Below are 16,685 nucleotides of genomic sequence, written 5' to 3' on the forward strand. Positions count from 1 at the left end.
TTCCAGCTGCACTGTGAAGAGAAAATGGCGCCAGTGTGCTGAGGGAGATAGCTCCGCCCCTTTTTCACTGACTTTTCTCCCGCTTTTTTATGGATTCTGGCAGGGGTATTTATCACATATATAGCCTCTGGGGCTATATATTGTGATTATTTTGCCAGGCAAGGTGTTTATATTGCTGCTCAGGGCGCCCCCCCCAGCGCCTTGCACCCATCAGTGACCGGAGTGTGAGGTGTGCATGAGGAGCAATGGCGCACAGCTGCAGTGCTGTGCACTACCTTGGTGAAGACTGAAGTCTTCTGCCGCCGATTTTCCGGAACACTTCTTGCTTCTGGCTCTGTAAGGGGGCCGGCGGCGCAGCTCCGGGACCGAACATCAATGGCCGGTTCCATGCGGTCGATCCCTCTGGAGCTAATGGTGTCCAGTAGCCTAAGAAGCCCAAGCTACCACCAGTTAGGTAGGTTCGCTTCTTCTCCCCTTAGTCCCTCGCTGCAGTGAGTCTGTTGCCAGCAGATCTCACTGTAAAATAAAAAACCTAAAATATACTTTCTTTCTAGGAGCTCAGGAGAGCCCCTAGTGTGCATCCAGCTCAGCCGGGCACAAGAATCTAACTGAGGTCTGGAGGAGGGTCTTAGTGGGAGGAGCCAGTGCACACCAGGTAGTCCTAAAGCTTTCTTTAGTTGTGCCCAGTCTCCTGCGGAGCCGCTAATCCCCATGGTCCTTACGGAGTCCCAGCATCCACTTAGGACGTCAGAGAAATAAGAATATTTCATTCATTCAGATCTAGGATGTGTTATTTAAGTGTTCCCTTTATTTTTTTGAGCAGTGTATTTCTGCGCCCTGTAGTGCCACTGTGTGTGTGGGAGCATGGCGCGCTGCGGGGTACATCAAAGACACTGAAGTCTTCTGATCTTCTTTTACTCACCCGTCTTCTGACTTCTGGCTCTGCAAGGGGGTGACGGCGCGGCTCCGGGAACGAGCATCTAGGCGTACCTAGCGATCAGACCCTCTGGAGCTAATGGTGTCCAGTAGCCTAAGAAGCAGAGCATTGAAACTCACAGAAGTAGGTCTGCTTCTCTCCCCGGAGTCCCATGATGCAGGGAGCCTGTTGCCAGCAGTTCTCCCTGAAAATAATAAACCTAACAAAGTATTTTTCTGAGAAACTCTGAAGAGCTCCTCAGTGTGCATCCAGTCTCACTGGGCACAGAATCTAACTGGAGTCTGGAGGAGGGGCATAGAGGGAGGAGCCAGTTCACACCCATTTAAAGTCTTAAAGTGCCCATGTCTCCTGCAGATCCCGTCTATACCCCATGGTTCTTGAAGCATCCCCAGCATCCCCTAGGACATATGAGAAAAATTAGTGTTAGGCTGAGATATGAAGTTTTTTTAGATGCTTTTATAATGCTCTCTCTAGTTATTACACTTATACTGTGTGCATCTGTGTAGTTTGTAATATAACTGCATACACAGTAATTTACAGAACTTGATCGTAATAGCTTTCCATATTCCAACATACTCCATACACTGTAATGGGTTTACTGTATATTTGACAGTGCAGAAACCAGGCTTAGAGGTCCCCTATTCTATATTGGAAGGGTACGGATTTTCCCTTTATGGTTCTTTTTAATGACAGACATGACGAGCCTGAAAAACGAGTTTTATGGTAAGAACTTACCATTGTTAAAACTCTTTCTGCGAGGTACACTGGGCTCCACAAGGATGGACAATGGGGTGTAGAGTAGGATCTTGAGCCGAGGCACCAACAGGCTCAAAGCTTTGACTGTTCCCAGAATGCACTGCGCCGCCTCCTCTATAACACCCCGCCTCCCTGCACAGGAGCTCAGTTTTTAGTTAACCAGCTCAATGCAGTAGCAGTAAAAGAGACGACAACGGTTAGTAGCCACATACACCACATTCTCACGACAAGAGAAGTGTCAGCAGCTAATGCCATACCAACCCGAAGAAGCTACGTGCGTCAGGGTGGGCGCCTTGTGGAGCCCAGTGTACCTTGCAAAAAGAGTTTTAACAACGGTAAGTTCTTACCATAAAACTCGTTTTCTGCTGCGGGGTACACTGGGCTCCACAAGGATGGACAATGGGGATGTTCTAAAGCAGTTCCTTATGGGAGGGGACGCACTGTAGCGGGCACAAGAACCCAGCATCCTGGGAAGCGGCAGTATCGAAGGCATAGAACCTAATGAACGTGTTCCCGGAGGACCACGTAGCCGCTTTGCACAATTGGTCAAGGGTCGCAGCACGTTGGGCCGCCCAAGAAGGTCCAACTGACCGAATAGAATGGGCCGCAATGTGAGCAGGAGCAGACAGACCAGCCTTCACATAAGCATGTGCAATCACCATTCTAATACACCTGGCCAGGGTCTGCTTGTGAGCAGGCCAGCCACGTTTGTGAAATGCAAACAAAACAAAGAGAATCAGACTTTTGAATAGAAGCAGTTCTCTTCACATAGATACGGAGAGCCCGTACCACATCCAAATTCCGCTCTTTGGGAGACAAATCAGGAGAGACAAAGGCCGGAGCCACAATCTCCTGATTAAGGTGGACTGAGGACACCACCTTCGGTAAATAACCGGGACGAGTCCGAAGTACCGCCCGGTCACGGTGAAAAATCAGATATGGGGATCTACAGGAAAGGGCACCCTAATCAGACACTCTTCTAGCAGAGGCAATAGCCAGCAAGAACACCACCTTAAGAGAAAGCCACTTAAGATCAGCTGAACCAAGGGGTTCAAACGGAGGCTCCTGCAACGCCTCCAAAACCACCGACAAGTCCCAAGGAACCACAGGCGGGACATAGGGAGGTTGGATACGCAACACACCCTGAGTGAAAGTATGAACATCAGGAAAATTCGCAATTTTTCTCTGAAATCACACCGACAAGGCAGAAATATGAACCTTGAGGGTGGCCAGACGCAGGCCTAAATCCAGGCCCTGTTGCAGAATAGCCAAAAGTTTGGCTGTACAAAACTTGGAAGCGTCATAATTGTTAGATGCGCACCAAACAAAGTAGGAATACCAGACCCTATGGTAAATCCGGGCAGAAGCAGATTTCCGAGACCGCAACATAGTTTTAATGACCTCTTCAGAAAAACCCTTAGCCCTCAACACAGAAGCTTCAAGAGCCACGCCGTCAAAGACAGCCGGGCTACGTCCAGGTAGACACGGGCCCTGAATGAGGAGATCTGGGCGTTGTGGAAGTAGAATTGGACGCTCTGACGATAGGCTCTGCAGGTCTGAGAACCAGTGCCGTCTGGGCCACGCTGGAGCTATGAGAAGCAGATTTCCTTTTTCTTGCTTGAACTTCTGAATTACCCTGGGCAGAAGTGACACCGGAGGGAAAACATACGGCACCCGAAACCTCCACGGCACCGCCAGCGCATCCACAAATGCTGCTTGAGGATCCCTTGTCCTTGCTCCGAAGACCGGAACCTTGTGATTGTGTCGAGACGCCATCAGATCTACATCTGGAAGACCCCACTTTTCCACTAGGAGTTGAAACACTTCTGGATGGAGGCCCCACTCACCGGCATGCATGTCCTGACGACTGAGAAAGTCTGCTTCCCAATTCAGGACTCCCGGAATGAATATTGCCGATATGGCCGGTAGATGGCGTTCCGCCCAATGTAGAATCCGTGAGACTTCCTTCATTGACAAACGGCTTCGAGTGCCGCCTTGATTTATGTAAGCCACTGTGGTGGCGTTGTCCGACTGTACTTGAACAGGACGGTTCTGAATTAAATGCTGGGCCAGGTTCAATGCATTGAAGACCGCCCGCAATTCCAGAATTGTGATCGAGAGGAGAGATTCCTCCTTAGTCCACCAACCCTGAAGGGAGTGTTACTCCAGCACCGCGCCCCAACCTCTTAGACTGGCATCTGTCGTTAACAGGACCTAGTTGGATATCCAGAAGGGACGGCCCCTGCACAATTCTTGGTCCTGGAGCCACCAGAGCAGCGACAGACGGACATCCGGAGTCAATGAGATCATTTGAGACCTGATCCGGTGAGGCAGGCCGTCCCACTTGGCTAGAATCAGCCTCTGGAGGGGGCGAGAATGGAATTGAGCATACTCCACCATGTCGAATGCTGACACAAGAGGCCCAGCACCTGCATAGCCGAATGTATCGACACTTGCGGACGAGAAAGGAAGCAACGAATCCTGTCCTGAAGTCCTGTCCTGTCCTGGACCTTCTCCTGACACAAGAACAACCTCTGGTTGTGAGTGTCCAATAGCGCTCCCAGATGCACCATACTCTGAGCAGGGACCAGGGAGGATTTCTTCCAGTTGATGAGCCACCCGTGGGCGTGTAGAAACCGGACCGTCATATCCAGATGACGTAGGGGAAGTTCTGGGGAATTTGCCAGGATTAACAAGTCGTCCAGATACGGCAGTATCCTGACCCCTTGACGGCGGAGTACCACCGTCATCACCGCCATTACTTTGGTGAAGACTCGCGGAGCCGTTGTTAAACCAAAAGGTAACACCCGAAACAGGTAGTGGAGGTTGCCAATAGCAAACCTCCTGTACTGCTGATGTGACACTGCTATAGGAATATGCAGGTAAGCATCCTGTATGTCCAAGGAGACCATGTAGTCCCCAGGTTCCAAGGCTAGAACTATAGAGCGAAGGGTTTCCATGTGGAACTTGGAAACCTTCACAAACATGTTCAATGCATTGAGGTTAAGAATGGGCCGGGAGGAACCATTCGGTTTCGGGACTAGAAACAGCAGAGAATAGTACCCCCGGCCCCTTTGCGCAAGAGGCACCTGTACTACGACTCCTGTATTCAGGAGGGTCTGTACCACTGAATGCAGAGTGTTTGCCTTTGTCTGGTCTGACGGGACGTCAGTCTGGCAAAATCGATGAGGGGGCCGTGTTTTGAAGGCTACGGCGTAACCTCGAGTGACGACTTTCCGTACCCAGGCATCTGAAGTTTTCAACCATTCCTGGGTATACCCTAGAAGCCAACCCCCCACCCTGGGATCCCCCAGGGGGAGGCCCGCCCCGTCATGCAGCAGGCTTATTGGCCTTGGAAGCTGGCTGACGGGCCGTCCAGGCTCTTTTTGGCTTCAGCTTACCCGGTGTGGAAGTGCGGGCCTGCTTGTTGTACGCCTGACCTTTTGCTTTACCTGAAGGACGAAAGGCGCGAAAGGACGTACCTTTAGCCATCGACACAGAAGGAGCGGTACTTGGCAGACAGGCAGTTTTGGCAGTAGCCAAGTCAGCCACTATCTTATTTAAGTCCTCCCCAAACAGAATATCTCCCTTGAAAGGGAGTACCTCCAGGGTTTTTCTAGAGTCCAGATCCACAGACAAGGATCTCAGCCACAATATCCGGCGAGCCAGGACTGATGTAGTAGAGGCCTTGGCTGCTAGGATACTGGCATCAGAAGCCGCCTCTTTAATGTAGCGAGAAGCTGTGACAATATATGACAAGCATTGTCTAGCATGGTCAGAGGAGATTTCAGCTTCTAACTCCAAGGCCCATGCTTCAATAGCCTCTGCAGCCGATGTTGCTGCAATAGTGGGCCTTTGTGCAGCACCCGTGAGGGTGTAAATCGCTTTAAGACAACCCTCCACACGTTTATCCGTAGGCTCTTTTAGAGACATGACAGTAGTGACAGGCAGAGCTGAGGAAACCACCATCCTAGCCACATGCGAATCCACTGGAGGAGGCGTTTCCCAATTCTTAGACCGCTCTGGCGCAAGGGGATAGCGAGCCAGAATCTTCTTTTGAGGCACAAACTTCGTACCCGGGTTTTCCCAGGGTTCCTGACATATATCCACTAGGTGATCAGAGTGAGGTAAAACTTGTTTAACCACCTTCTGACGCTTGAACCTATCAGGTTTCTTAGGAGGGACGGATGGCTCGGGATCATCCGTAATCTGTAGAATGAACTTAATAGCCTCCAATAGATCAGGAACATCCACATGTGAACTACCCTCCCCATGAGCCGTATCCGAGTCAGAACCTGTGGAGTCAGTGTAAGTGCCGTCTTCATCAGACGAGGTGTCAGTGACAGCAGTGGATTGTGAGGAGACAAGCGCTCGCTTAGAGGACCCCTTGGACTTAGGCGAGCGATGGCCAGACTTTTTAGTAGTCAGGGACTTGTTCAACTTCTTCAATTGAGCAGATAAATCGTCCGTCCACTGCGGGTTAGCTGCAGGGACCACATACGGTTGTACCGGCATTGGGGGTCCCATAGGGGGTGTTAGTTTATGAACTAGCGTATGCAGAAGCATGGAAAAAGCGGCCCACGGTGGGTCATTATGTGCCTCCGTTGCCACAGTCCCACTGGGGGGCAAGGAGCCCCCAGAACCAGAGCCCACAGCTACTTTATTCCCCTCATAGGAATCTGTGGCTTCAGCAACACCGGCAGTGTGTTCCGCCCCAGAACCGTTACCCTCAGACGCAGACATGATATAACTTGCAGTATCAGGTAACAGTACAATTGGCAGCAGCACAATACCTCTAGCCCAAACCCCTGCGCAGTGTAGTCAGCACTAGCAGAGAAAGGAGAGATATGGTGACTAAATCACAGAGAAAAATACGTAATAAAGTATATCTTTGTGAAAATCCTATATCAGATAAAACCTGACGCACCAAGCCCCCTCAGGTTATAGAATATAGGGATAGCAGGTTGAGTGAAAGACACGAAATGGACACCACTCAGCTATCAATGCACACACAAATAGTCACAGTTTGTACAATGCAGAGGTTATTACTAACAATAATACTGCACTGGACTAGCTTATATAGCTATATAGTCAATAGATATAACACTACTAAATGCACTCTTTCTTAACTAGCACTGTCTAAAAAGGCAGGTAGAATACTTAAGTGTCATGTAAAGTCACAGCACTGACAACCAGGCGGCTTTACACAGGAGGATTTGCCGAAGCAGTCCCAGGAACAGTAAAGCTGAGGGATAATGGCGCCCAGACACTGACAGGGAGTGAGGGAGAGACAGATATGCAGCTCAAGGGCGGGAACATTTGCGGGAAATGGCGCCCTGGGGCTTCAGGTCTAAGCCTTATCCCCCTGCTGGCAAAACCACCGGGTACTGTGGGCTCTTATTAAACTGGTTTAGAGAGAAAACCTGACCTGCGCCCATGCCCTGGTGATCTAGTGGGATCGCCTGTACTGCCACAGTGTCCACCGCCAGCACGAGCGGCCCGCCTCCCACTGACCGCGCCGGATCACGATAAAGACCTTGTCCCGCAAGCGGAACCCACTCACCACCTCCCGAAGCACGGCCACGCGATCCCGGAGAGCCCCCTTCGTGTGTGCCTGACGTGAAGAAAACCAGAGCCTCCTGCTGTAGTTACCCGGCAACCAGGGCTCGGGAGTGTACAGCGCCGCTGGGGAAAGCTGGAGCTGCAGCAGTGAATGTCTTCTGACATTTACCACCGCTGCTGCCCTTGAAGTCTTCCCTTTTTTTTTCTTCATAAAAAATCTGTTAGGGCTGCCTGGAGCAGCCTCTCTGTTAAATGCCTGCTTACTGCAGCACCAACTACAAAACTGAGGCGCTGTGCATTCTGGAAACAGTCAAAGCTTTGAGACTGTTGGTGCCTCGGATCAAGATCCTATTCTACACCCCATTGTCCATCCTTGTGGAGCCCAGTGTACCCCACAGCAGAAATGAATACTGTGGGCTAATCCAAGAGTAACTGGACATAACCGGAGTATAAACAATACAAACATTGATTGTCCGTTTTATCCGGGCTGGTAAAACACTGTTTAATATGGCACTTGACATAATATATATACATTTATGAATATAAAGATTAATACATACATTTCATTAATATTAAAGCTCAGGACTTTTGCACAAACACTGTGAAAATATTTAAAACCTCTGTAACAAATATAAAAATGTGATTAAAAAAAAATTTTCATCATTAAAACTAAACTTCTATCTCTTGATTATTTTCCTGATTTGGCTTCACGTTTTGGTCTCCTACCAGCTCTTTGAGTCTTGACAAATGGTGGAGAGCTCTGCAATAAAGAACACAAATATAGATAAGTAGATGACATTTTACAGCTGGCAGCAATTTGACAGTAGAACCAGTAAGATAAAAATGTAGCATTTATAGGACGTAAATATCTTCAGAAACAGGACAACCAATCAAAACAAATCCCAAAAACTGACGAAAACAAGACTATTTTCTACTTTAGATAGGACAATATTATGAGTATTAATTTAATGTAAATTTGTATCAATTTAAACTATGGTGGCCAATTACAGGATCGGGATCAGCGGGATCCCAGGATTCGGGCCTAAAGTTGTGGACTGGGCGGGGCTATCCCGGGATTGATAATTTTTCAATCCCGATCCCCGGGATTGGAAAAATGGCCCAGGATTTGCCACCCTAATTTAAACAATGAACAACGGCCTGTAAGAGTGTTACATTTTACACAACAATGCTAGATTTAAACAAATGACATTTCTGGTTACAATGGACCTATCAGCTGGCCAGGTTGTAACTAGACCTTTCAGGAGGACAGTAATGGGGACTATCCAATTAGCTGTGAGATTTTGCTGCATGAAAAATGAACTCGCCTATTGCGTCCAGTTTCTAATTAACGCAGCCACAGCTACCAAACAGGCATGGATTAAGTTATACGCAATGACTTAAACAAATGCTCCAAACAACCAAGTGTGTGTACAATGGGATGTAATAAAAAAAAGCAGATTTCATAATGTTGACGAGAGAATGTTGACAGAACTACTTAAAGCATGTTACTTATGCTTTATGATCGTGTTTAAAGTTCTAATGCTGACGCTTAGTATGCGTCAGCATCTTCTGCTGACATTTCACTGCTAACAGCATAAGTGTTGGGCAAGTGTATGTACCCCGTTAAATATAGCACAAATTCGGAACCTCCATTGATTCATTGGTCTGGCTGAATGAATGATTGACAAAAGACCAAATTACATCTTTGGACAATGACCACACAATATACAGTTTGTTGTCTGCGGCCGATAATTCTTCCAGGAAGGAAGGGTAAAAATCTTGATGAGACTAAGGAGGAGATGCATCAAACCTCCGATAAAGTGGAGATATAAAAGTATCAACCAATCAGCTTCTAACTGTAATTTTAAAGGCTGTGTTTGAAAAAATGAATCTGATTGGTTAATACTTACTCTCTTTCAAAAGGTATGATACATCTCTATACATCAATCTGGATGGAGCCAAAATGTGTAGTGATATAAAGACAATTTGGTATAAATCTGCACATTAGCCCAGCGGACGCTCATCTCGGGAAATCAGATAGCTTTTGAAATTTGCACGACTGGTTTCCGATAACGTTAAATGCTCACTTACCAGGATAAGCTGCGACTGCCAACAGTCACATACTTACTTTTTTAAAGACTTATTCACTGGAAATGTCTCTTGGTCAACCAACTGTATTTCAGTTTTGACTTCAGTAGAAACCTTGAAAAACAAATGATGTAAAATAAAATAGATTGATGCTATATAAATGAGGATTTTTTTCATATTCACTATTCAGGGCTGTCTTAACAGCAGTGTAGGCCCCTGGGCACAGCAATGCGCTGGGGCCCCTACCCATGCTCCAGTGGAAAGGGTGGGGGGAGCTATCAGCGACAGCTTTGATGTCCCGCAGGTGGTAGGGGGTGTTCTATCTTCTGCTCAGCATGAAGGACCTGGAGCAGTAATTTCTGCTAAATACTCCTTTACTGCACAGATGGGGCTTGACCACAGATATCTCAAGCTCCTGGATATAAATTTCTTAGCTTTGAATTGGATAAAAAAAAAAAAAACTAGAGAGTCTCACCTTTCAAAAGGTACTGGGGACTTGGGGATCAGAGTTCAGGAGCCAAAGCAATCCACCGACGAAAATATAAAACTGCATATTAGGCATGTGGAGCTGGAGCAAGGATCAGCTGCTTGAAGGCGGATATCTCTGGTTCTGGCAATAGTAGAGCTTTTGGAGTATACCCCCAGAAAAACTCTATGTCAGACAGAACCCGAGATATCTGGCTGGGAAAAGCAATGAACAGGCTTAAATGGGGACCACTGCTTTGATGTCCGATATCTCTGGTTCCCCAGGGCCTATTTTCAAAAATCTGGTACCCCTGGAAAGAGGGGACCCTCAGCTATCAGTCTAGGGCCCTTATACTCCTGGGGCCCTTGGGCAAGTGCCCATTGAGCCCATACGAAAAGACAGCCCTGTCACTATTAGAACCATTTCCAAGTGTCTGTCTGGTGGAAGAACTACCATGGGGCTGTTTTGAAGGCCAGAAACTGGGCACATAGGGGAAGATATGTTAAAGCTTTTGAGATAAAAGTGGAGAGAGATAAAGTACCCGTCAATCCTCTCCTAACTGCCGTGTTACAGGCAAGGTTTAAAAAAAAAAGTCAGGAGCTGGGTGGTTGGTAGTTTCTCTCTCTCCAACCTTTGATAAATCTCACCCTTAAAAAGTTACATTTACTTTGATGGCTGAAGTCTTTCCATTCTACAAACTCGGAATTTACACCGCAAATATCATTGGCACAAAGCGCTCTGCACGTGTCGGAACCTGGAAGGACGCACTTATTGCTAGGGAATTTCTCACCATCCTTAATCATTTATAAATTTCAAACTCAGGACAGTGCTTAGCTGCAGAACACTGATGGGAAACTTTACGACAGTGATCGCCAACCCGTCGCTCGCAAGCTACCGGTAGCTCGCCATAGTATTTTCAGTAGCTTGCAGAGCACACAGGCTTGGCCAGTCACTGGTACTCCTCTCATCATTTCTAATATGGTGCCAGCCATCAGCCAATCAGAGCTGGCGGACCGGCAGCGGCAGCACCTGATTGGCTGCTGGACCGCTTTGATTGGCTCACTTACTGGCGCCATATTTCAAATGCACGAAGGAGACTGCGTCACCCTCACCGGCACCGCTCTCTGGACTCCACAGAAGAGGTGCGCGCTGCGCTCTCCTCACATTCCGTCTCTCATACAAGAGGAGCAGCACCGGCAGCGGTAGTAGAAGTGGTAAGCACTGTGTGGGGCACTGCATCTGACTCTGCGAGAGGCACCGCATCTGACTCTGCGAGAGGCACCGCATCTGACTCTGCGAGAGGCACCGCATCTGACTCTGCGAGAGGCACCGCATCCGACTCTGCGAGAGGCACCGCATCAGGCACTGCGTGGGGCATTTTACTGTGTCCGGCACTGCCTGGAGCACTGCTGTGGGAATTACGTGTATCTGGCACTGTACTGGGGGCATTACTTGTACGGAGCACTATTGTGGGCATTACGTGTAACTAATATATAGCTGCGAGGCCACACTCAGTTTCACAGGAGTGCACATTGGGGAGGTAAGGGGGGGCACTTCAAGAAATCTCAATCAGGGTACAAGTAGACTTGGGGTTGGCCCTGGGCATTATGTGTGGCACTACTGTGGGCATTATGTACTACTGTAGCCGTTCTATAAACACATTCCACACATAGGGATTACCTGGAATCCGGTCTGAAGATCGACACTGTCTAGGTCGACAATGTTTAGGTTGACAGTCACTAGGTCGACAGGGTTTCTAGGTCGACATGTGCTAGGTCGACAGGTCAAAAGGTCGACATGAGTTTTTCAAACATTTTTCCTTTTTTTGAACTTTTTCATACTTAACGATCCACGTGGACTACGATTGGAACGGTAATCTGTGCCGAACGCAGCGCTAGCTGAGCGAGGCACCTTGCCCGAAGCCGCGAGCCATGAGAGGGGACACGGTGCAGTAATTCGGCTTCCCGGTCACTGTACGCAGAAAACAACACAAAAAACCCCCAAACATGTCGACCTTTTGACCTAGCACATGTCGACTTAGAAACCCTGTCGACCTAGTGACTGTTGACTTAAACATTGTCGACCTAGACACTGTCGATCTAATGATCCACACCCGGATTATCTACCCTATGCAACAAGCAAGCAGCAGAAATTTTTATTTTTCAAAATTGTTAGCACAGGTCGAGTATCCCATATCCAAATATTCCGAAATACAGAATATTCCGAAATACGGAATGTTTTGAGTGAGATAGTGAAACCTTTGTTTTCTGATGGCTTAATGTACACAATATAAAAAATATTGTATTAAATGACCTTCAGGCTGTTTGAACAAGGCGTATATGAAACATACAGTAAATGCATTCTGTGCTTAGACTTAGGTCCCATCGCCATGATATCTCATTATGGTATTCAATTATTCCAAAATACGGAAAAATCAGATATCCCAAATACTTCTGGTCCCAAGCATTTTGGATAAGGCATACTCAACCTGTAGCCCTTTCAGAGGTTTCATTTTTCTCAAGTAGCTCACACCCCAATTAAGGTAGGAGACCACTGCTTTGCGATGTCCCTGGACCAAAGACCCTGAAGGGTGAAGTTGTAAACTGCCTCTTTAGTAACAATGATATAGTGAAAGATGGAAAATCTGCAGCCTTTGGTCAAGTTGCCCTTCCTTAAACCACAAAATGAGACAGAGAAGCGTATCCGAGGTCAGAGTGATGAGTTTAGAAGCCGAACAATGACTGGACCATGACCATTTTATCTAGATGTCTAACTAGTACCTACAACAGCGACACCTTGTGTAATGAATCCATTCAAAAGAGAAAGATGCATCTTCCCATCAACTTCATACAGATGAGAAGTGATGGACTCTGGAAATCCAGAACCCTTATTAGCCAACACCTGGATGATCTAGAGCAGTGGTTCCCAACCTCGGTCCTCAAGTACCCCCAACAGTTTGTGTTTTCCAGGTCACTAAGCAGTTGAACAGGTGTATTCATTACTCGCGGACACATTATAAAAGATCCACAGGTGGAGCCAATTATTTCACTTGCAATCCTGTGAGGAGACCTGGAAAATAAGAACTGTTGGGGGTACTTGAGGACTGCGGTGGGGAACCACTGATCTAGAGTCACGTCTGGAAGGAAGACACACTGTATCCTGGAAACAAAAACTCGGCCAAGAAGGAGCATACTCTGAGTGGGAACCAAGTTGAATTTTAGAAAACGTAGAATCCACACACTCACTTTGCGCACACAGTCCTCAAGGCACCCTAAAAGTCCAGGTTTTAATCCATGCTTAGGCACAGGTGTCTTAATTCGTACCTCTGTCAGTCTGTGAACAAGCAGGGATATCCCTAAAACATGGACTGTTGGGGTGCTCTGAGCACCGCGCTTGGGAAGAATACAGGCAGTCACGAGAAGGGCTGGCTGACCACAGCACAATACCCTAAGTGCACCCTTTTCCATAGGTTGGTCCCTGCTATCCACTTGTTCATAATGACATCAAAGCCTTGAGAGGGGTACCACCTTGCAATAATAAAAGTCCGGACATGCCACCTCAAACAGCACCCATTGAAGGAGCAGGGGCGTGAGTAGTAATACAGTTCCATACGTGGCACTGGCTGCCATCTTGGAATACTGACTGAAACTGGTCCTGCCACTGCAAAAACGATTTTAGCAGTAAAGAATTCCCATGCTGAAACACAGTCCCACCAGTGTGGGACCAATGAGGGAGCTGGCCGCCGGAACGGCACTACCTCCTCTTCTGCACCGCACACTCCGGCAGAAGACGGCTGAAGCAGCAGTCTGTCTAAATAAAACAATAAAATAAAGAAAAAAAAAAATCCTGAAAAATAGGATTTTGGTACCTAACGGTAAATCCTTTTCTCTTAGTCCGTAGAGGATGCTGGAGACTCCAAAAGGACCATGGGTATAGACGGATCCGCAGAGCCTGGGCACACTATAAATACTGAAACTGGGTGTGAACTGGCTCTTCCCTCTATGCCCCTCCTCCAGACCTCAGTTAGAAAACTGTGCCCAGGAGAGATGAACAATTTCGAGGAAAGCATTTATTGTTATAACACAGCGAGTGTCATACCAGCTCACACCGAAAACACACCGTAGAACGTGGCATTCAGTAGAATACCAGCCAACGGCATGCACAAAACACAGCCACATGCTGAGAGAATATGCAACACAACCATTGTATCCACATAAGCAAAAATACAACCCCGCATGCCATGTCTTGAACGACGGTATCAACCACCAGACAGAGAAGACGCACCACCAGTGTGTAACCAAAAGCAATAACTGCAGCCACAGTACGCACTGTACGGACTAAGAGAAAAGGATTTACCGGTAGGTACCAAAATCCTATTTTCTCCTATGTCCTAGAGGATGCTGGGGACTCCAAAAGGACCATGGGGTTTATACCAAAGCTCCAACACGGGCGGGAGAGTGCGGACGACTCTGCAGCACCGAATGAGCAACATAAGGTCCCCAAAAATCAGGGTATCAAACTTGTAGAGCCTTACAAAGGCGTTTGACAACGACCAAGAATCCGTTCGGCAAAGTTGAACTGCCGAGACTCCTCAGGCATCCGCCCAAGCGAAACCCATCTTCCCAAAAGAATGGAGTCCACCTACTTCGGCGACTGCAATTCAGCCATAGAATAAACATGCCAAACCGCATCACAGATTGATTGTGTAACAGACTGGATAGCGCAGTCTCCCAAACCATGCTGGGAACCTCCCAGACAAACAAAACCTCTGTTTCTCCAAACTGGGCCAAATTTGAATACCTACATACTCAAAAACCCTTGGCCAGAACTAGGGAATTTAAATTAGCTAAAGCCTAAGTAACCACTGGGATCAAAATAAACCGATTTCAGCTAATCCCAGAAACCACTCTTGGTAGAAATACCAACCGAGTACTCAATTCCTCTCTATCCACCTGAAAGTTCAACAAGTCTCTTGTGAGACAAAACCACCACTTTCGACACCCGCCTCGCGGACGTCAAAGTCAATAGCCTGACCACATTTCAAGAGAGAAATTTTGTAAAGAAACTTATTAGGCTTGCCTCCACACCGGCTTGTAACGTATGGATAAGCACAACCTAGCTGAAAGTCCTCCATAGAAGTCTTCCTGGATACACACCGAGACACATAATTACTCGAACTACGGTAGTAACGCTTTGCCATTAGTTCTTTCCTAGCCCGAAGAATCGAGGAAACGACTTCCCTGGGAACACCCGTTCGGCTTAGGATATGGCATTCAACCACCCCGCCGTCAGACGCAGCCGCTGTAAGTCCCGATACACGCCCTGATCTTATTTCAACATTACCTCACGTAGAGGAAGATGGCCGTAATCTTCTTATGAGTAAGCCATGAAAACTGGATAGCCAACCCTCGCTGGCTAGACCGGATTCAAGAGGATCACCGTAACCTTTGATCATCTTGCGCTTACCACTGTCAGAAAAGTGAAAGCGGAGAGGCCACAAAGACCAACTAAAAACAAGTGTTACGAGGATATCCACTGCTATATCTTGAATGTCCCTTGACCTGGACCAATCTCCTTGAGGACCTTCGTTGAGGAGAGACGCCAACATGTCCAATCGTGACACTCCTCAAAACTTGTCATGTCTGGGAAAACTTCTCGATGATGACTGAATTTTTCCTGGCTGGATATCGTGTCAGCAGAGGAAATCTATTTCTCCGTCGTTTACCTCCGGAACGAAGACTGCTAATATAGTGTTTACCAGACTTTCCACTCAACTGCAAGCTGTGCATCTTCTGCCATTGCCGCTTTGCTCCTTGTTCCACCATAGCGGCATACATACGCCCCTGTTGACAAGTCGTCTGGCAGAACTAACACAGGCAGAACACGAAGAATACGTTCACCTAAAATAGCTCTTAATTCAAGAAGCTGACAGCCGACAAGGTACCCAACTTGACCTTATCCTCTGGAAATACGTCCCTTGCAACGGACTGCTCCCCAGTTCGGATATCTGCATGCACGGACACCAGGATCTAAACCTGGATCCCTAACCTTCATTCCTCTAGACGAAATGAACCGAGCAGACCCCCTGGCCGTTTGGATTATATTCCGGTTCATGCGCAGGTGAAAACCAGACCTCATTTCCAACCGGTCTCATGAAAACCACTCTGGTATTAGACCCGCTCACAGAAGAAGTCCTCTTAGGCCGCACCCATCTGTCCTATTAACGTAACATATTAATGAGGTGTCACCTCAAATCCGATCCAATTCTGGATCCTCATACATCCTTCCACAGGAAAAACGCTGAACCTTAACCGATCAGCGTCTACTCTGAAACTCACTTTTGACGTCTACGTCGATGGGAACAGCCAATACCTGTGCCGAAGAACAATCAGAGAAAACCAACGATTTGCACCTTCATACAGGGACAACCAGAAAAAATCCTGACCTGACGCACCTCTGTATGGCGTCACGCACTACCTCCCCTTCCAGAGGGGAAAAGCGAGACCTATTAGAAATGTAAAGGGAAACCACCGTAGCACAGAATGTTCCCCTTTGGCTTCTATAAATTACTCACAGGTCCTAGTCTATCCCTGGACTAATCGAAAATTAGTAGACAAGTGGTCACCACACCAGCCAGGTATACTCAGCGACGTGAGGTGGATGTAGTGGAAACCGAAGCCGACCTCCACTTCTGCGAACCTAACAAGGCTTCAGAACACTTACCTTTCCACCTTCCACCGTCTGCACAGAGAAGAGATAAAGACCGGTATCGAACCGGTTAAAACAACTGCATCCCACAAATGAATGCGTTAACAACCGTTGTGAAGGAGGCTAACTCACGAAGTTAGACTTACCAGTGGAAACCGAGAATGACTT

At 47.6% G+C, this 16,685-nt stretch overlaps 1 protein-coding gene across 4 annotated transcripts in view; it reads right to left on the reverse strand.

Annotated features, from left to right (window-relative positions):
* Positions 1-7,724: 7,724 nt before the first annotated feature.
* The window catches only part of C1H18orf54 (chromosome 1 C18orf54 homolog), a 60,069-nt gene continuing 51,108 nt past the window's right edge, over positions 7,725-16,685 (reverse strand). For 3 of the 4 annotated variants that reach the window (XM_063959973.1, XM_063959944.1, XM_063959953.1), the window contains 2 exons: positions 9,384-9,457; positions 7,725-8,015 (listed from right to left, as the gene is read on the reverse strand). In XM_063959973.1, coding sequence (XP_063816043.1) covers positions 7,925-8,015; positions 9,384-9,457 — 165 coding nt within the window. In that variant the 3' untranslated portion in view covers positions 7,725-7,924. The remainder of the gene's footprint in view (positions 8,016-9,383; positions 9,458-16,685) is intronic. The other variant, XM_063959963.1, reaches the window with a different exon arrangement.

Source organism: Pseudophryne corroboree, chromosome 1 (genome assembly GCF_028390025.1).
Source record: "Pseudophryne corroboree isolate aPseCor3 chromosome 1, aPseCor3.hap2, whole genome shotgun sequence".
In the NCBI taxonomy this organism is placed as follows: domain Eukaryota; kingdom Metazoa; phylum Chordata; class Amphibia; order Anura; family Myobatrachidae; genus Pseudophryne; species Pseudophryne corroboree.